The sequence below is a fragment of the Acinonyx jubatus genome, chromosome D4 (assembly GCF_027475565.1).
Source record: "Acinonyx jubatus isolate Ajub_Pintada_27869175 chromosome D4, VMU_Ajub_asm_v1.0, whole genome shotgun sequence".
Taxonomy (NCBI): Eukaryota; Metazoa; Chordata; class Mammalia; order Carnivora; family Felidae; genus Acinonyx; species Acinonyx jubatus.
The window spans coordinates 6,126,404-6,148,116 of record NC_069391.1 but is presented as its reverse complement, the minus strand read 5'-3'; the positions used below and the strand labels follow the sequence as shown (position 1 = coordinate 6,148,116).

The following is a 21,713-nucleotide window of genomic DNA, read 5'->3' as shown; positions in this document are numbered from 1 at the left end:
GGAGCCTGTCTCAGATTCTGTGTCTTCCTCTCTCTCTGCCCGTCCCCTCTTCATGCTCTCTCTCAAAAACAAAATAAACATTAAAAAAACATCTTTTTTAATAATAAAAATAAAATTGGGGCGCCTGGGTGGCTCAGTCGGTTGAGCGTCCAACTTCGGCTCAGGTCACGATCTTGCGGTTTGTGAGTTCAAGCCCCACATCGGGCTCTGTGCTGACGGCTCGGAGCCTAGAGTCCGCTTCGGATTCTGTGTCTCCCTCTCTCTGTGCCCCTCCCCTGCTCGTGCTCTGTCTGTCTCTCTCTCAAAAATAAATAAAAACATTAAAAATAATAATAATAATAAAAATAAAACTTAGAGTCATAGTGGGGTGCCTGGCTGGCTCAGTTAGTACAGCATCTGACTCTTGATCTCAGGGCCTTGAGTTCAAGCCCCATACTGGGCATGGAGCCTACTTAAGAAATAAATAAATAAAAATAAACATGTAGCATTATAGTGAAAAATATATTTTACATGCACATGTATACTAACAAAATCCAAATTTTTTTGCCCAAACATTGCCAGTCATTTCCATATATACCTATCCTAGTGCAAAAAATTTTAAGCTTCTTTGTGTTCTTTGTTAAGAGGTCAATCTCTGGGAATGCAAGCTGGTGCAGCCGCTCTAGAAAACAGTATGGAAGTTCCTTAAAAAACTAAAAAAGAGAACTACCCTACGACCCAGCAATTACACTACTAGGCATTTATCCAAGGGATACAGGTGTGCTGTTTCGAAGGGACGCATGCACCCCTATGTTTATATAGCAGCACTCTCGACAACAGCCAAAGGATGGAAAGAGCCCAAATGTCCATCGATGGATGACTGGCTAAAGAAGATGTGGTCTATATATACAATGGAGCATTACTCGGCAATGAAAAAGAATGAAATCTTGCCATTTGTAGTTACGTGGATGGAACTGGAAGGTATTAGGCTACGTGAAATTAGTCCGAGAAAGACAAATATCATATGACGGCACTCATATGAGGACTTTAAGAGACAAAACAGATGAACATAAGGGAAGGGAAACAAAAATAACATAAAAACAGGGAGGGGGCAAAACAGAAGAGACTCATAAATATGGAAACAAACTGAGGGTCACGGGAGGGGCTCTGGGAGGGGGGATGGGCGAAATGGGGAAGGGGCACTAAGGAATCTACTCCTGAAATCACTGTTGCACCATATGCTAACTAATTTGGATGTAACTTTAAAAAAATAAAAAATAAAACAATAAAAAAAAAAAAAGAAGTCAATCTCAAACTAAGCTGATACGTAGCATAATTCATCAGACGTCTCAGGCAGCAAACATCCGGCTTTTGGGGGGAAATAATGTCACTTCAGGATAACTTAAAAAAAAAATTGAGATAGAGAGGCTCTGGGTGACTCAGTCAGTTAAGCGTTTGATTCTATTGTCTCTATCGTCTTGGTGAGATGGAGCCCCACATGGGACTCTGTGCGGAGTGTAGAGCCTGCTTGGGATTCTCTCTCTCCCTCTCTCTCTCGCTGCCTCTCCCCTGCTCACTTTCTCTCTCTCTCTCTCTCTCTCTCTCAAAATAAGTAAATAATTGTCGACATACAGCATTATTAGTTTCAGACATACAACATAATGATTCTATATTTGTATATATTGTGAAATGATCACCACAGTCTACCTAACATACCTAATTACAACTTTTTTTTTCTCATGATCTGTAAGAATAAGTTTAAAAAAAATTTTTTTTAACGTTTTATTCATTTTTGAGACAGAGACAGGGCATGAACAGGGGAGGGTCAGAGAGACAGGGAGACACAGAATCTGAAACAGGCTCCAGGCCCTGAGCTGTCAGCACAGAGCCCGACGCGGGGCTCGAACTCACGGACCGGGAGATCATGACCTGAGCCGAAGTCGGACGCTCAACCGACTGAGCCACCCAGGCGCCCCGTAAGAATAACTTTAAAAAAAAAATGTGGTAATAAGAGCCAAAGAGAACTATTCTGCCTGGAGCGGGAGCATTCAATTTATATCGTAAGTAGACCCATGTATATTGCTAAAAATTAGTATGGTTAGTGTTATGGAGTCCATTCTATATTTTAAAACAAAAACTTTTTTAAGTAATAAACACGCCTGGTCTCCTAAAGTCCAGACTTTCTTTCCAAAGCCATGATTTCCAGGCATTTTCTCCTCCTATTATTTTATTTCATTGTTAACACGTAAAGAGAATTTTAGGTCAAAGGACAAAGACTTTACTGTGAAAACCAAAAGGCAAGGAGTGAATCGCTCATTTTTCATGAGTCCTGCTTGCAGCAGGGTAATTCTGCAGTTGGCTCCCAAAGAGAGGCGTTTTTTTTCCTTCCCATCACCATACTACTTTGTGTTTACCCATCATGCCTCATGGAACCATCTCAAAGCACTTTACAAACAAGCACTTACCTTTCTGCTTTCTCACGAAGAGGAAGAAAGCATCATCATACCACTTGATGGGTGGGGAAACCAAGGAAGGGAAATGTGAGGGCTTGCCCAACACTAATGAGGGTTAGGTTAGGCAATCCTCGAAGGCCGAGTTGAGCTCTGCTATGCGTTCTCTCTCACATGGGAACGCCCACATCATTTCTCCCAAGAACCTGTTGGGTATTTTAATGCATTTTAGGAACCTGCTCTCAGCTCTGGTGGTGCCCACACAAGTATAAAGGGAACGGTTCCCTTTAAAGGTGCCACGTTTTCGGAGCGCCCGGGTGGCTCAGTCGGTTAAGTGTTCAACTTTGGCTCAGGTCACGATCTCACGGTTGTTGGGTTCAAGCCCTGCGTCCGGCTCTGTGCTGACAAATCAGAGCCTGGAGCCTGCTTCGGATTCTGTGTCTCCCATCTCTCTCTCTGTTCCTCCCCTGCTCACACTCTGTCTCTCGCTCTCTCAAAATTAAATAATAAAACATGTAAAAAAATTTTTTTAATAAATAAAAACAAAAAAAATTAACAAAAAAAAGTTGCCACATTTCCTTTTGCTGTAGATAGGAGGGGAAAGGGTTAGCTTCTTCATCTCCAAGAACCAAAACTTTGAAGGCCCTGCATGTGACGGCCAGAAACCCCCAAATGGTCAATATCTATAACCTCTTCATTCTTTCTCAATTTGATCGACAAAACATTCCAACAACCATAACACAAATACTTTTTGATAAGACGTACTTTTGTTAGAAGGGAAATCAGAACTTAATGTTACCTTAAGATTAACACCTTTTGGGTGTGAAGCGTCTGACTTCGGCTCAGATCATGATCTCGCGGTTTGTGAGTTCAAGCCCTGCATCGGGCTCTGTGCTGATGGCTCAGAGCCCGGAGCCCGCTTCCGATTCTGTGTCTCCCTCTCTCTCTGCCCCTCCCCTGATTGCACTCTGTCCCTCTCTCTCTCTCTCAAAAATAAACAGACACTTAAAAAAATTACAAAAAAATAGTGATACATTTACAAATTAATTTCTTTATATTAAAAAAGAGAAAAAAAATAACTTTGGATTTGAAAGAATGAGGGAACCATTAGACACGCATGAGACACCTGCTGGTCTATAAGGTTCATTCATCCCAGTTTCTGCTGGGGCTGCAGCGCTTAACTCCGTGAGTCACCGGTTCTCGGTGCTTCCCAATATGACTAACAGCAAAGGTTTTTGAAAGCAAAACACACATCGATGATGGGGACATCTGAGCGAGTGGTGGGCAGAAAAGGGATTGCAAGCTACTAATACGGAAAATGCAGTTTTACAACTACATTTGTCTAGTGTCCGAAAAACAAACAAACAAACCCAAACCTGAAGCATGAACTCCAGGGTTCATTGGTGAGTCTGGTTAAGTCGCTTCACCTCTCTGAGGCTCATTTATAAAACGGGGAAAGCTATGAAGCTCACATGGTCCTTGTTAGGTCACGAAAGGAGACATCTAAAGCCTCTAACAGGGGCCCCTGGGTGGCTCGTCAGATTCTTGATTTCGGCTCAGGTCATGGTTTAGCGGTTTGTGAGATGGAACACTGCTTGGGATTCTCTGTCTCCTTCTCTCTCTCTGCCCCTTCCCTCCTCGCACTCTCTCTTTCGACACAAATACATTAAAAAAAAAAAAAAAAAAACCTTAGAAAAAATAAATCCTCTAATAAAGGTGTCCAGGGCACTTAACAAGTGCGTTCTCTTCTGTCTTCAGATTTTAAAAGATGGGCAGAAGAATTTTGGTTCTCTGCCTGGTTCCTGGGAAAAGGGGAGGAGCCGAACAGCGTTACAATACGTGGGGGAGGGGCACCTGGGTGGCTCAGCGGGTTGAGCATCCAACTTCGGCTCAAGTCATGATCTCGCCATCTGTGAGTTCGAGCCCCGCATCGGGCTCTGTGCTGACAGCCCAGAGCCCGGAGCCTGTTTCAGATTCTGTGCCTCCCTCCCTCTCTGCCCCTCCCCCACTTGCATTCTGTCTCTGTCTCTCTCAAAAATAAAAATAAACATTAAAAAAAAAATTTTTTTTAAATATGTGGGGGAAAGACCAAGGGTTCTAAACACACCCGGTGGGGCCAAGACGGGAAGAATGCCAACATTATCGATTACCTTCAAGCTGGGTGATGACTACACAGGGGTTCACAATAATACTTCCTGTAAGCAGACCTGAAAATATCCCTAATAAAAAGTTCCAACAAGAATATTTTTGAAGACATTAACTTGAATTTTTTTGTTTATTTTTTAATGTTTTTCTTCTTAATGTATTTTTGAGAGAGAGAGACAGAGACAGAGTGCGAGTGGGGGAGGGGCAGAGAGAGGAAGACACAGAATCGGAAGCAGGCTCCAGGCTCCAAGCTGTCAGCACAGAGCCCGACGCGGGGCTCGAACCCACGAACCAGGCGATCATGACCTGAGCCGAAGTCGGATGCTTAACTGACTGAGCCCCCCAGGTGCCCCTATTTTTTATTTTTTATTAAGTAATCTCTACGCCCAACGTGCGGCTTGACTGACGACTCTGAGATCAAGACTCACGGCTCTTCCAACTGAGCCGGCCAGGCAGCCCTTAACTTAAAAAATGTTTGAAGGCTGAGGAAGAGGGCTCTTGTATCCCACAGGTATGGAATTGCATCCCTACTTTCTACTCTGTGAACTTGGGCAAGCTACTTTATCATTCTGAGCTTCAACCTCCTCTCACAAAAGGGGACGATAAGGGTATGGCCATGGCCGGTGCAGAGCTGTGCCACTCAGATCCGGCTTCCAGAAAAGATGCGCCGCCCAGCTGCAAGGAGTGTAGCAGACAGCCTCCTTTAGGGTCTGCCTTATCTTGTGAGCCAAGGTCACGGTCTTCTTGTGGCAACCAAAGACGGACCAAGATGGCAGCCAAGGTCACACCGTTCTTGGGGCGGCCCTTGGCCAATGAATGTGCAAGGCAGTACGAGGGCCTAGCCATTTCTGTCCAATGTGAAATTGCTTCAGTGGGTAATCTTCGCCCTGGAGCTCCTCACCGGCCTGGCAGAGACTTTTGTCAGGCTGCATCTTGGTCCAGTGGCCCCTCCTCGCAATCACCCTTCCCTCTTCTCTTCACGGGTGTTACTTCCTAATAAAACTCTCCACTCCTAACTCCTTCTCAACATCTTCTTCCCAGATGCTGGCATGAATGGTACTTACCTCACTGGATTCTTGGAAAGATTAAATGAGGTGATGGATGGAAAATAATTTTTTTTAATTTTTTTAATCTTTATTTGTTTTTTTTGAGAGAGAGACACAGTGTGAGCAGGGGAGGGGCAGAGGGAGAGGGAGACCCAGAATCCGAAGCAGGCTCCAGGCCCCGAGCCGTCAGCACAGAGCCCGACGCGGGGCTCGAACTCACCAACAGTGAGATCATGCCCTGAGCCGAAGTCGGACGCTCAACCGCCTGAGCCACGCAGGCGCCCCTGATGGAAAATAATTTGTACAGGACACGGGAGATGATAAGCTCTCAATAAACAGCAATGTTGATGATAATACTCAACAGCATGTAGGACAATGGGGCACGGTGCACAGGTGAAAATACCACAAGAACTATAGAATTTATACAACTTATAAACTATTTCCGCTTATATAAACCATAGAGTAGAGAAGCACAAACAGAAACGGTAGCTGCTAAACTGTATAAACTAAAGCCACAGGTGTTAAGAGCTAATTGTTAAAAATTTCATTCTCATGACGAGAATGGCACGTTCTACATTTTCAAAAACACGCAGTCGGGGCGCCTGGGTGGCTCAGTCGGTTGAACCTCCGACTTCGGCTCAGGTCATGACCTCGCGGTTCGTGAGTTCGAGCCCCGCGTCGGGCTCCGTGCTGACGGCTCGGAGCCTGGAGCTTTGCGTCCGACTCTGGGTCTCCCTCTCTCTCTGCCCCTCCCCTGCTCATGCTCAGTCTCTCTCTGTCTCAAAACTAAATAAAACATTAAATTAATTAATTAATTAAATAAAAACACGCAGTATAGCTATTGTGATGTTACAGATTAAATGTGAAGAGGTATTATAACTTTTGCAATAAGAAATTGGAAGCTTCACCTCTTTGTCGTTGTTGGGGGGGGGGGGGGACGGTTTGAATCTATTTCCAGTATGGAACAACTGAAGTTGTTTGAGCTTTCTGTGAATTTAACAGACAACTTACAAACTGGATGAGATTTACGAGTTAAAAGTTGGGCCAATTGGAAGACCAAGTCTAAGGAACATTGTATACGCTCAATTAACTCTCTAATATAATATACACACATGGCCTTTTATGATTTTAACATTTAAGATTTATTTATTTATTTAGAAAGAACACAAACTGGGCGAGGGACAGAGGAAGAGAGACAGAGGGTCTCAAGCAGGCGTGGGCATGGGCTCGATCCCACAGCCCTGGGATCACCCCCTGTGCCAAAATCAAGAGTTGGACGCTCAACCGACTGAGCCAGCCAGGTGCCCCTCCAGATTTTATGTTTAAGTAATCTCTACACCCACAGTGGGGCTCGAACTCACCACCCTGAGATCAAGAGTTGCCCGTTCCACCGACTGAGCTGGCCAGGTGCCCTGATTTTTAACATTTCTTAACTAGACATATCGCTAGGCTGAAACTAGTACGTGTTACTAAAAAAGGAAACAAATATTTCATTACAAACACTGATTCCAGATTTCACACCCACGTTCTAAAATCTAATTAGATTAATTCCGAGGGCATTCATGGATTCTCGGTAGCTTGCAATTTTTAAGTGTCAAAATAAAGCCTTGTTTTTAAATGTGGGTGGTGTTGATGAAACAAGTATGAGTAATGCAGGAAACACAATATTAGCTTTAGCGAGGAAGTGGGTGATACTTGAATAGACCTCCAAAGAGCATTTTCCGCGTCGCCCCGACGTACAGCGCGAGTTTAATGTGGTCACACGGTGAGCACGGGCATTTACAAAACTCTTTTACGGTACCTGAAATGCAGCGTCACCTACCAAAAATGCAGTTTATACGAATTTTCAGGATGATGTCTAGTGTGTAGGGAGGACAAGAAGGTGATAAGGGAATTAAGGCTGCCAGACCTCCCGTGTTTTGTTTCATAACCAGAAGAGGCAGGCAAAGCCTGCTTCATTTTATTTTTTTGAATGTTTATTTATTTATTCATTTATTTTTGAATATTTTTTAAAATGTTTTATTTATTTTTGAGGCAGAGAGAGACAGAGAGCATGAGCAGGGGAGGGGCAGAGAGAGAGCGAGACACAGAATCCGAAGCAGGCTCCGGGCTCCGAGCTGTCAGCACAGAGCCCGATGTGGAGCTTGAACTCACAGACTGTGAGATCATGACCTGAGCCGAAGTGGAGCGCTTAACTGACCCTGACCGAGCCACCCAGGCGCCCCTGGGGAAAGCCTATGTTAATGGCAAGGCAGGGATGACAGAATTAAACTCCATTTAGTGTGTCTTCCGAAGCAGTGCTGCTCCACTCACCACCGATCTGAGAGTAATGAAGGTCTCCCCTGTTGGTCTTGCTATGTTTTATCCCAAATGGAAATCTCTGAATCATTAAGAATAAAGAGCAGAAGGTCTAGGAGTTGTTGTTAATACGGCCCTGCATTTAGCATTCTGCAGTGAGGAGAGGTACTCATCATTCTCCCAAACCTGGAACTTACTAAGTCAATTACTTCAAGATGAAGAAGGGATTGGTATTGCCTAGTTTACAATTTTAACACTCTGGGAAGTGTTCTAATGAACACACACATGCATAGCAGGCATAAACAGCATGAACGACAGAGAAGAGAGAAACCTTCAAGCCTTACTTTAAAAGAAAGGTGCCTAGGCTGTGCGTATTTGTGGACTGGGAGGGGTCTATGGGAAATCTCTGTACTTCCCACTCAATTTTGCTGTGAAACCAAAATGGCTCTAAAAACTGAAGTCTATTAAAAAATAAATAAATAAAAGACACCTAGAATCATCAAACATGTTTACAACTGCCAGAGGGCAGAAAGGTGGGAAAATTACCCTCCCATTACTTAAAAAAAAAAAAAAAAAAAAAAAAAAAAAAAGCCAATGTTAAAACAAAAGGGACAACAAGGATTCGTTCATTTATTCAGCAAATATTTACTAACTCCCACTGTGAGTCGGGCATTGTTCTCAGTACAGTTGGTAGATCACTCTTTCATAGCTGCCTCTAAAAATCTGCATCCCACAGTCACCATCACCATATTCCTCCTAGTGTCGAATGTACATCACGTGCCTGGCAATGTCTTAGAAACTTAGGCTAAAAAATTACATGCAGTAGGGGCGCCTAGGTGGCTCAGTCGGTTAAGTGGCCGACTTCAGCTCAGGTCACGATCTCACGGTCTGTGAGTTCGAGCCCCACGTCGGGCTCTGTGCTGATGGCTCAGAGCCTGGAGCCTGCTTCGGATTCTGTGTCTCCCTCTCCCACTGACCCTCCCCTGCTCACACTCTGTGTGTGTGTGTGTCTCTCTCTCAAAAATAAATAAACATTAAAAAAAATTTTTTTTTAAATTACACACAATCAACACAGGGGATTACTATGTTAACCAATAGGTATTATTCAGTCTCGCTGCTTGTTTTCTTGCTTTTGACATTTGGGCCAGTCCATTTCTTATTAGCACCAAAGTAAAGAAATGATGATGACAGAGAGGACGCTGAGAGATAAGAAAAGTAGGTTCTGTCACTTAGTCACTTGTTAGCAGCAGAGAGTAGAATCATCATGAGGAAAGCTAAAATCTCCAATGGGTTTATTTATACTTTGCATTAATGAGCGAGCAAATAAAAATCTGAAGTGACACTTCACTAACTTGTCACTTCCCTCTACTGAGTAACAAAAACAACAAAAAAAAAAACCCCATTCAAATGTAAGAAATTCTTGCTTGGCCATTTCTCCCATGACCAGTCACAGTGTCAACAAATCAGGGCAATCTATTTAACCCTCTTCAGGTTACCTTTTGTAACAAAGTCTTGAGTAAACGCACTTTGGTTATTCTTAGAAACATAAATCTCTGTTTAGACTCTGATGTGGCAGACAAGAGTTAAAACCTGCTTCAATGCTTTTGCTGAAATACGTAGATATCCTTCAATGTATATAACAGGACTTAGTGTCTTGCACACAATAGCTGTTCAATAAAAAAAATTAAAAACTGATTTAAAGGGAGGGGCACCTGGGTGGCTCAGTCTGTTGAGCGTCCGACTCTGGATTTTGGCTCAGGTCATGATCCCAGGGTTGTGGGATCCAGCTCTGTGTCAGGTTCTGATTGATTAAAGGGGAATAGCATGGGGTGGGGGGGGGTGGGGGGAGCACCTGACTGGCCCAGTCAGTAGAGCACCCAACTCTTGATCTCAGGGTCCTTAGTTCGAGCCCCATTTCTGGCGTGGAGTTTAACTTAAAAAAAAAATTTTTTTTAATAACAAAAATAAAAGGGGCTAATATGAAGAGTTGTACAGAAACAATTTAATTATACCCTAACCACTTTAAAGCAGCCTTTATACTTTGTGACGACCTTCTGATACAAAAATAAAAAGCCTCAATTTAAATACAAACGATCCAATAAAGTTATTACAAAGTACGGGTCTGAGTTCATTTTTACAGTGGTATGAGAACTTCCTGAACATTGCATGATTTCTCAAGGTTTCCTGGAATATGAAAGTAAGGAAGAGAGAGAAAGGTTTCACTCCACCGAAAAGGAGGACATGTGTGGAGACCAGTCCTCGAGTGTAAAGGACCCATTAGAAACCCGTGGGTTTTAAAGGCCTGTGCGGATCTTGACTAAAGTCTTAAAATGTGTGAGAAACGTGGTGGTATTTGTGAAGGTCTGTGAAAGCTGCAACCACCTGTTACAAATAACTCACGGCCACCCAAACCATAGGGCCGTCTCCCCCCACCTAGAGACGTAATTCTGACAATTTAGGCTTCTGCGCCCCATCGTTATCTTTTTTTTTTTTTTTTTGAGACAGAGAGAGACAGAGCGTGAACGGGGGAGGGTCAGAGAGAGGGAGACACAGAATCCGAAGCGGGCTCCAGGCTCCGAGCTGTCAGCACAGAGCCCGACGCGGGGCTCGAACTCACAGACCGTGAGATCATGACCTGAGCCGAAGGCGGATCCTCAACCGACTGAGCCACCCGGGCGCCCCAACCCCGTCGTTATCTTATTACCCGCGTGCCTGAGTCCAAGCCACCATTCAAGGAAAACCCTCAATGCCTGCTCTGTGCCCGACTGCTGGACACTGCCCACCCCTATACTTCACCCAGTCTCCTACCACTGAAGGACTGGAGGGTTCTTTTTCAGAATCCTTCATTATTCCAAAGTTTCTCTTAAATCTCCTATACTAATAAAATAAAGCAACTGAAAAGAGACATTTTGTTGCCCTTATACTCCTGGGCATTTCACCTTAAAACTCCAATAATTCACTTCTCTTATTAGTGCAAATAACGTGTTGATTCTTTCCCCTCTATTAAACTCTCAGCCACTCAAGGACAAAGCCCCCCCCACACCACACTCGAGTGGAATGGTTTTTGGGGGTAACTCTTCGCCGACATATACGTGCACGTATAAAACAGTAACTGATGTGTTCTTCCTTGTCAATTTATCAAGCAAAAAAAGAAAAGAAAAAATTTCAAGTAGTACACATATACTCCCTAACGACCTTTTCCAATTACTTCTATTATAGAAAATTCCAAGCATGTACAGTAGGAAGAGTATCCTGGGTCCTTTGATGCTGATGGCCCAGCTTCAACAGTTACCAGCACACACCCCCCCCCGCCACTCGTGCTTCATCAACATCCCTATCCACCACCCCTCCAATTTACTTGGGAAATCAAGGCTCCGTATCATACATATTCCAGTTCCTATTTGTTTTCGGCAAAATTGTCTTTCCCACCCCTCTGCCCTCTAAAGAGCAATGCAGGCGATTGGGGCCAATCTACCATTTTCTCCCCATAACTACCTCCTCCTTCCTGATCACCTCTTAGGACATTCACTCACATCACTGAAATGGCCACACTGTGTTCGGTCCCTTTTACCCAACCTGTCTCGCCTAAAAATAGATTGCATTTTCCCCTCCCTAACCCCTTTCTCTTGTCTGAACCAGTGCAAAAAGAAATTGTGCCAGGATTTCTATTATCTGGATAAAATTTACTTCTGATTTGTTTCCCCCCACCCCAGATAAGCTTAAAAAGAGCCGACAAGGAGTGGAAGAGGAACGAAACACCGCACTTAAAAGGATAGATTTTTGCCTCAGTAGGGATGTTGCAAATGCCTAAAACCATCGGTTCCTTTATTTTTAAAATGAGTGTTTGTAAACATCGGCCGAAATTTTGAGTCCGTTTAGACAGAGGATGTTTATCAAGTGAATCACTCTAATTGAAGGGAGCTATTGCCTTCAGAATTTTGCTATCAGTAACAGTAGCTGCTTCTGAGCCGGAGAAATGGTTATGTAAAAACAATTAAAGCCAAAAAAAAAAAAAAATTAAGGGAGGATGCGCTCCGTTTCTATAGCTGCTCCAACCTTGTTTTACTTTGATACGAGATTTCTTGGCCTCGGCTCAGAGCAACCACCACCCCACACTTTCTCCTCCACACCCTTTACAAATGGAATTCGGAAAGGAGGCCCTTTGGAGTTCACCATGGGGAAAGGTCTCCTCTTGAGAACATTTCTGGGCGATGATTGAGATTTCATCCACTTCTCCTCCTCCTCCCCCCCTCCCCCCCCCCCCCCCCCCACCGTACTGCCCATCCCCTGCCCGGCCACTTCCCCAGGAATCCAGAGAAAGGCGGAGAAACCAGCTCCATCCCACCGGCCACAGCCTCTGCTCCCCGGGCACGGCCTGCGCGCTGCCTCGGCGTCCCCAGTTCGCCCCGCTCCGGGGACGCCGTTTCCAGGCACCTCGCCGCCTGTTTACCCATCGGCAGCCCCCGCTGGAGGATCTCGGAGGGCGCCCCTCGCCGCCAACCTTCCCCATGTTACACTGTTTCCTCTGAGCAGTCAAAGAGCGGTTTCCCCCGCGAACGCCTCTTCCTGAAGGTGGGCACACATCTCCCCCCAACTACTTTCCCCTCCAGGCCAAACGCCGCAGTCCCCGCGGCAAACCCAGGACCTGAGCTGCTCCTTGAGAACTACGAGCGCGCCCCGCGCCGCCACAGGTCAAAAGTCCTCGCCCCGAGAGGGAAGACACACCACTTCTCGCCCGTGTACCCCAAAACCCAAGACCTGGGACCCGGCCGGGCCGAGGCCGCCCCGCCCCCGAGAGGAGCGCCAGATCCGCCCGCACTTCCACTGGGGGAACAGCCCTGGGGACTCGCGGCTGGGGCGCCCGAACGCATCCCGCAGCCCCGAAAATCCGACGGCCTCCACGCCCCCTCGAAGCCGGTCGGTCGCGCATCGGTTACTCGACGCGAGGGATTAAGGCTGCTTTTTCCACACACCACTCTGAGCTCGGGGCGCGGGGAACAGGGAGGCCGGCCCGCGCCCCTCGACCAGACCGCCGCGGGGACCTGGATCCGCACCCCGTTCCCAAGCACCGGGGCGAGGCGTTGGGGAGGAGGCACAGGTTCGTGCTCCCTTCCCGGGCCGCTGGGGGGACCCAGATCCGCACCCCTTCTCAGGCCGCTGGAGAGCAGGGGGACCCAGGTTCGCACCCCCTGCTCAGGCCGCCGGGGAGACTCAGATCCGCTCCCCCCTCCTCAGGCCGCTAGGGAGTAGGGGGGACCCAGATCTGCACCTCCTGCTCAGGCGGCCTGGGGTCTCAGATCCGCGCCCCCTCCTCAGGCTGCTGGAGGGGGTGGGGGGGTACCCGCACCCCCGGCCCAGGCCGCCGGGGAGACCCGGATCCGTGCCCCCTTCTCAGGCGGCCGAGGACCCACACCAGCTCCCCTCGCCTGGGAAGGGCGAATCTGACTCGCACCTCCGGCTCGGGCCAAGGCCGACGAGGGGCACCGAGCCCCGCGTCTGCTCCCGAGGCCGCGGGGACCCGGACCAGCGCGCCATCGCCTTCACCAAGGCAGCTCGGCCCGCGCCCCCTGCCCAGGCGCGCCAGGCACCTCCCCACCCCCCCCACCCCCCCGCAGCCCGGCGGGCCCCGTCCCTCACTCACCCAGAGCTCGATGCCCCAGCTCATGGTGCAGGCAGGGGGCGGGAAGGGGCGCGCCGCGCGGCGGGCGCGGCTCTCCGGTCCCCCTCCCCGGCGATCCCTTCGCCCCTTGAGATCCCCGCGATCGAGGAGAAGCCCGGTGCGCGCGCGGCCGCCGCCTCCTCTGGCTCGCCGCTCCTCGCCTTGGGTCTCCTCGGCAGCTCCTCCTCCCCGAAGCTCCTCAGCAAAATGGCCCGAGGAAGCAGCCGCCGCTGCCGCCGCAGCGCCCGCCCGCCCGCCCAACACCCGGAGACCCAGAGGAGGGGGAAGCGAGGGAGGGGCTGCGGGCTGGGGGCGGGGCTACGCCGGGGGAGGGGCCGGCCTGACAGCTCGCGCACGCGCGCGCCCCGCCCCCGCCCCCGCCCCCGGCCCACCTTCCCGCCGGGCGCCCTCCGCCGGGCCTCCGAGGCGCCGGGGTCCAGAAGGACGCACGGGGTGGCGGGAGGGCCGGCGGGATCTGGAACCCGGAGAACTCGCCCTGCCGATTTCTTTTATTTCTTATTAGCGACCACGTTCTGTGCTCTTGGAACGACCTCTCGCCTTTGAACGTAGCCGGACTCTGTTATTAGCGGTGCTCTACCGAGGCCTGGGGTTGCCCCAGCGCGCCGAGCGCCAATTCGGACGTAAGGACAATACTTTTCCCTGGCGGCCCTTCGCGCCGACCAGAGTTCGCTCGGGTTGCCCTTTTCCCACCGCCCCGCAGCCGCGGAGGCCCGAAGGGCCCTGCGGCCTTGCACGGTGGGAGTGGGGCCTGGTACGGCGATGTCTGTGCCGGATACAGATAGGGAAGTCGAGGCCAAGAGCGACCAAGCAGCTCTGAGGGGCCGGGGAAGGAATCCAGGGGCAGGCAACCAGTGATTTCTAATCTCTGAAACCAGTGGTTCCCAACTGGTTGGGCCAAGAAACGCTCACACGTGAAATAACGTCGCGGCTTCGTGGGTTACAGTAGCAAAGGCGTTGGGTCCACGGATAACGCGTCAATCGGGCTTCCTGCACACACTAGCTGGGTGGCCTCAAGACAATGACTCCGCCTCCCACATGGAGGTTATAAGTATCCATCTCACCCAGTGCTGGAGAGGAACAGCAGATGAGCACCTGTTACCCGCCCAACGTTGGTAAACTGAGAGCTGATTTTTCTTTTAAGATTTTAAGTAATCTCTGCACCCAAGGTGGGGCTGGAACTCACAACCCCAGGATAAACAACCTCAAGCTCCAGAGACTGAGCCAGCCAGGTGCCCCCCGAGTTGATTTTTAAGTAGATGCTCCCCTTTTCTTTGTGTTCCAAAGGTCTACCCAGATATTTCCAACAAGCTGTGTTGAATTGTGGAGTTCCGACTCTTCCCTCTGAATCACTACGTCCTCTCCTCCCCAAGTTTTCTTTCGCTCGTATCTAACATTACTGACTTTTCTGAGTATTTCTAAAATGGGCCCCATTTGAGAAATATTGCGCAATAATGCGTCTCTCCAATACCTACCACCCCACCACCACCAGCCTCAACAAGTTTATCATTCTCCTCCGTGGAAGGGTGGAGATGAAAAACCCTTGCAGAGAAACCTACGAGTCTACTTCCGTTGTTGGACAGAGTTACAATAAATTGAAACTGTCTAAGCTGTTGGGTTGGTGGGGTTTTTTTTTGTTTTTGTTTTTGTTTCTTTCAGTTACCAGCTCCCCCTACTCGTTCGTTTTTAGCGCGTGTATTTAAACATTTTTCTCTCACAGTTCCCAGGTCTGGGAACTCTTTACTCCAGAGCCTGCTACATATGCAACAATCAGGATGGCCAGTCTCTTACTCCCAAGGCAGATTAGGAGCCCGAGTGAATTGGAAGGCTTAGAATTTCAAACAATGCTGCAAAATTTACTTTGCTATCTGGAAATGGTAAAGGAACTACAGGTTAGCTAACGAGACCTTGCTCAGCAATCAACTCAATTTCCCTTCCTGCCAAGGCTTGACTCTTTTTCCAAATACAATGATCTAATCTTGACTGAGTTCTTGGAGACTTCTCAAAAACACACTGACCATTTGTGAAAATATGCTAATCAGGAGAAAAAAGAACCTGCTGCTCTAGAAGGGAAAGAAGAGGAAGGGACAGAAGAAGAAAAAAAGACCACATGACAATGAAACCTTTTTAAAATAAGCAGGAAATAGTTATAGAAGCCACAGTAGCAGAACTCTACGGAACCAGGTTAATTAGCCCACACTGCAAAATATCTTTAAGTTCATTAAGTTTGGGTGGTACCTGGAAAAGTTTTGAAAATGTCAGAATCTTCAAGAAATAAAAATAAAGGAAAAAGGCACTACTGATCTCAAAGCAAGGGAAACCAACAGTTCAGGATTAAGAGAAGCCAGCGGGGGGGAGGGGGGGATAATTACAGCACAGTATTCTCTAGGCAGAACAAAATCCACTTCAGTTTCTCTTATAGTAAGAGAATAATTCTAAGACAAAGAATTCTCACTATTGACACATTAGGGTGACCTGACCTACTTAGGCATCAATTTTCACAGGACGTATTCTAAGCTCTATGTAAATGCTTGAATTACATAGGTCAATGTGGGTTCAGCATACCTGTTTCACCTCTCAGTCACATTTGAAGAACACGGATTTACAAAGTTATGATCTTGGTGGGTAACTATGAATTTCCACCAGATACTCTGTTCATGTGGACATGATTAGAGACCCTGCACAGCCCAACAATTCCACCAGGGCTTTTTGACAATTCTAATGCTTCTAGCAAATAATAAACATCTCGCTCAGGGCCTTTGATGTATAGAGATCTCTTTTTGCCTAGTTTACAGGAGATAGGTTTTGTAACTGCTAAGTTGGGATTTTAGTGTCCCATGACTTATCAGATAGATGTGTTATGTGTGTGACCTTCCCAAGTCAACTTAAACTGGGTTTCAGTTTCCTCATTGGTAAAACAGGGACCGCACAGGTTGTTACAAGGCTGAATGAGGGGGCTGGCATGCACACAGGCTTTGGGGTCAGCCAGATTGGGATAGCCCTGCACAGACGGCTGCAGAGCTGTGGTCGAATTATTTTCGTTCTCTAAACCTGTTTCCCACTCTAGAAAATGGACATAATGCTACTGACTTCAAAGTCACGAAGATTTGTAGTAGCACTTTGAAGATTAAGTGCCCCTGAGATTGGGGCGCCTGCGTGGCTCAGTCGGTTGAGCATCCGACTTTGGCTCAGGTCACGATCTCTCACGGTTTGTGGGTTCGAGCCCTGCGTCGGGCTCTGGGCTCACGGCTTCGAGTCTGGAGCCTGCTTCGGATTCTGTGTCCCCCTCCTTCTCTGCCCCTCCCCTGCTCATGCTCTGTCTCTGTCTCTCCAAAGTGAATAAAGATTTTTTAAAAATTAAAAAAAAAAAAGAATACGTGTAAAATGCTTAGCACACTATGGGCACGAGTTATCAGTCCCTTCCTTTCCTCTTGTCTTCTGGAAGATTTTTACTTATCGCATCAAGGAAAGCAATGCTTTCAACACTTCTGATGCAGCAAAGCGGCCTGCCTGAACTACAACTAATTGGTTGTCTATTGCTGAAATACTATTCATAATGAACTTCCTGGTATTTTTTTTTTTCTTTAAAATAGCTTCCATCAGTTTCCAGCTTAAAATTCTCCATTTGTTTAGCATCCAAACTTCTAAGGACCCAAGAAAGCAGTCAAGTGGAAAAAGCTGGACTGGGATAACAAGTCGCAACTCTCTGGCGAGTAGAATCTTAAAACTGCGACCGATTTTTCACCTGATTGTGGAATTTCCCCCGAAGGTCTATGAAAATGTGCACGAAATCAGGAAAAACCAGCTGTCCTATGACCGAGCAAGTTACACACTGTGCCGCCAAGCTGAGAAGTGAATTTGATGTTTTTCTCCAAACCACGGGACTTAAGATGCGTCAGGGCCTCGTTTTTCCAAGAAGATCACTCTCTGTAGGAACACCTGATGGACTTCCCCATGCTCCACGAAACGAAGCTTCAAGCCAAAGAACAAGAGTGATGTTTGACTTCTGAATGTATTTTTTTTAATTTTTTTTTTAACGTTTATTTATTTTTGAGACAGAGAGAGACAGAGCATGAACGGGGGAGGGGCAGAGAGAGGGAGACACAGAATCTGAAACAGGCTCCAGGCTCTGAGCTGTCAGCACAGAGCCCGACGCGGGGCTCGAACTCACGGACTGTGAGATCGTGACCTGAGCCGAAGTCGGACGCTTAACTGACCAAGCCACCTAGGCGCCCCGACTTCTGAATGTATTTACAGAGGTCTGGGGTCTTAAATATCAACTCTTTTGATAAGAAAAACATATGGCAATTATACCTTGTTACAGCTGGAGAACATTAACCCGCTAATTTCTATAAGATTTCTGGAAATGTCTGGAAACTTCTAAATGGATACCAAAGATTATTAATAGTACTAGGTTCAAAATACAAATTCAGCTACTAGTGGCAAACTTTGGTGGATCCTGCAAAGTTAGAGGAAATGGAAAAACAAAACAGACTCGACTAAGAGAGCAAGGTTAAAAGCCAGCTTTGGGAGATCAGTCTTTGCACCTCCTCCAGGCTTTTTCAGGCGATACCTTAAAGTTCAACGTCCCTTTGAAAATGTTGCCAGGGAGAAGCAGGCATAACTTGTTCTATTGCTCAACATGTCTGTTTCCAGTTACAGCATCATGATTATGCAAATAATCTTTTCTTGAAACTCTGAAATTATGTGCCCGAATAGGATTGTCAAGAGAGTTTTCACCTTATTTGAAAAATAATTATCTTAAAAAAAAAAAAGAAAACCACTTCACTTTTAAGTCTTTGTAATTAGCGTTCCCTTTCATAATTCTCTCAATTTTAAACTAATGACTGGCACAATATAGTCCTCAAATACGTGAAGGAAGATACTACTTATGAACTTCTGGACAGATACCATTGGTATGTGACCCGGCGAAGGTCACAGAATAATTCCCAAGGGGAAAGAAGCAAAGAGTAAGAATCCAACTTTAAGCCCTTGTAAAGTTGTTCCCCAGAAACTTTAAAAAAAAAAAAAAAAAGCTTTCTATTTTATAAACTATTTAAATGTTTCATGACTATTACATCACTTAATGAAATTAAGACTCTTCCTGGTCATTCCGTTTTTAGAAGACAATTAGTATGTTCAAATTAAAAACCAGAGAGTCTCAAAAATGGTATCTCACTTTACAAAGTATAAAAACCAGGGGTGCCTGGGTGGCTCAGTCCAACTTCAGCTCCGGTCATGGTCTCACGGTTCGTGAGTTCGAGCCCCGTGTCGGGCTCTGGGCTGACGGCTCGCAGCCTGGAGCCTGCTTCCGATTCTGCGTCTCCCTCTCTCTCTGCCCCTCCCCTGTTCATGCTCAGTCTCTCTCTCTCTCTCTCTCTCTCTCTCCTTCAAAAATAAATAAACATGTTCTAAAAAGTGTAAAAACCAGAAATACTCTAAAGCATTGCAGACTGCCTTTAAAAATGAAACTGCAATGAAAAATCACCTTTTCCTTGAACGGCTTGTTTCATATTGACATGAGAATCAGTTAACTGTTTTTGAAGTGTCCTCTTGATACCAAAAAAGAAAGTATCATTTATTTTATACTCTTACTATGTTCTTTCATATTGCTGGTTTGTAAAATACGTTCTGAACATTTTTCTAGCATTTGATAACACACCAGTTACTTATATTCTGGGCTTTTAACTTTTTGAAATATTAAAACGGTGATAATTAGAAAACCATGCAGGGTTCAGTGCCAGAAGCACCGACTGGGCTTTGTGGTTGGGCCCTGAATGAGAGTTTGGGAGTTCCATCTGGGTTATTTGTGAATGAGGAGAGGCCTTTGAATAAGTCGCATCTTCTAAAAAAGGAATCAAAACATACATCTTTTATAAGGTTTTGGTGACGTTAAGTGGGATAATGCATATGTAAAGTACTGAGCAACATTTTGGCAAATTTAACCACTCGATAAATGAATTTAACTATTATTATCTCCCTGTGTGGATTTGCAAAATAATAGTTTCTTGTGCCCCGTTTCTTTATCTGTAAAATGGGGTAGTGAGAGCAGATAAAAATTCTGTGCAAAGATGTAAGATTACATATTTGTAATGGATGGCCAAAGACCAGAGGTTGGGGAAAGATGTGCCTCACCAGCTGGTAAACAGTGCCTCTCTCTTCCGGGCTCCACCTCAGTGCCCTACTTTCGTCCTTACAGTGTGGCAGAATTTGTACGGATTGTTCATTCAAGGGAGGAACTCATTGATTCATGGTGTTACCAAAATTGCACACAGCTAAAAAAAATCTAGGACCTTCCCTTTCTCCCATCCCCCTCATGCTTCCTTCTCCTATTCTGTATTTGACCCATGTTTTTTTTTAAAAAAATTAATGTTTATTTATTTTTGAAGGAGAGAGAGACAGAGAGTGAGCGGGGGAGGAGCAGAGAGAGAGAGACACAGAATCCCAAGCAGGCCCCAGGCTCCCAGCTGTCAGCACAGAGCCAGATGCGGGACTGGAACTCACAAACCGTGAGATCATGACCCCGGCGGAAGTCAGACGCTTAACTGACTGAGCCACCCAGGAGCCCCACCCCCATTTTTTTTTTTTTTTAAACCTGAGTGCAGCCCATTCAACTAGATCATGTTAATTTCAGTTCCTCGTTCCAGGGAAAACTTTAAAAATCGGACTGTGTCATACAATACACTAGTATACTAGTTTTTTTACTTTTTCCTCTTTAATGATTTCACACGAAGAGCACGCATTACTTGCGTGGCAAGCTACAAACGAATCTAAAAACTAAATAAACTTGTCTAGTTTATTGGCAATTTTCATGATCATGTTCCTTTATAACTTTTATTTCAATTTTTTAATATTTATTTATTTTTGGCACAAAGACAGAGAGAGGCAGAGTGCGACTGGGGGAGGGGCAGAGAGAGAGGGAGACGCAGGATCCGAAGCGGGCTCCAGGCTCCGAGCCGTCAGCACAGAGCCCGACGCGGGGCTCAAACTCACGGACCGTGAGACCGTGACCTGAGCCGAAGTCGGACGCTCCACCGACTGAGCCACCCAGGCGCTCCTTAATGTACTTTCTCCTCTCCACCCCCCCCCCCCCATACCTGTATATGCCTAGACGAGGCATCCTCTGTGCCCCTTTTTAGGACAGGTATTTCAGGGGTGCCTTGGTGGCTCAGTAGGTTAAGTGTCCAATTTTTTTTTAACATTTATTTATTTTTGAGAGACAGAGCACGAGCAGGGGAGGAGCAGAGAGAGAGAGGGAGACAGAATCCGAAACAGGCTCCAGGCTCCGAGCTGTCAGCACAGAGCCCCACCCCGGGCTGGAACCCCCCAACCAGGAGACCATGACCTGAGCTGAAGTCAGATGCTTGACCGACTGAGCCACCCAGGCGCCCCGTTTCTCTAGCTTCTTGATAAAAGGTGGTGAGAGAGGGAACCCACTACTGAATTCGCTGTTGAAGATCTCCCTACAAATCCCAGATTGGAAGCAAAGAAAGTTTGTTTGGAGGGACAAACGTTGACCCTCAGGCTCTAGCGGTCGGATGAAATAATGTGGGGCCATACAACACAGTACTTGGAAGTTTCCGTGTGATTCTCAGCTCAACCTGGAACAAACGACTTAATTTCTCAGAGCCTCAGTTTGCTTACCTGTAAAGTGGGGATAACGGTCCTGCCTACCTCCTACCTCACCAGACTGCTCCAAGGATTCAACGCAGTAATGCAACACAAAAGGCCTAAGCACCTGATGAGGGCTCAATAAATCGTCTCACTGCAAACATTTCGTCTGACACTTTAGTGTGAGTGCCTCCACAAAACCAAGGGCCCTACGACAAGCCCGGAACTTGGTATTTTCCACCGAGTCCACGCCGCTCCCGAAAGCAGGCCGATCGTCGGCGGGGCACGGAGCTGTGGCCACAGCGTAAGACTCCCCGCCCGCAGACAACCCGGATCCCCCCGCGGCCGCGGTCCTGCAGGCCCAAGGTGGCTTTCAAAACTCCGCGGGGCGGAGGTGAGGCCCCTGGGTGGGTGGGGGGAGGGTTTCCTGCCCGGGGCTTTTGCCATGGCAACCGCCACAGACTTCTCCACGGGGGGAGGGGGAAACTCCACCTCTTCCGGCTAAAC

The 21,713-nt window shown here is 46.9% G+C and overlaps 1 protein-coding gene across 1 annotated transcript in view; it reads right to left on the bottom strand.

Moving 5' to 3' along the window:
* Positions 1 to 14,654, bottom strand: part of FNBP1 (formin binding protein 1) — a 140,831-nt gene extending 126,177 nt beyond the window's left edge. Inside the window, exons 1-3 of the mRNA XM_053205445.1 lie at positions 14,634 to 14,654; positions 14,176 to 14,361; positions 13,560 to 13,895 (exon numbers count right to left, since the gene is read on the bottom strand). Of these exons, the coding sequence (XP_053061420.1) occupies positions 13,560 to 13,895; positions 14,176 to 14,361; positions 14,634 to 14,654 (543 nt within the window). The remainder of the gene's footprint in view (positions 1 to 13,559; positions 13,896 to 14,175; positions 14,362 to 14,633) is intronic.
* Positions 14,655 to 21,713: the final 7,059 nt, after the last annotated feature.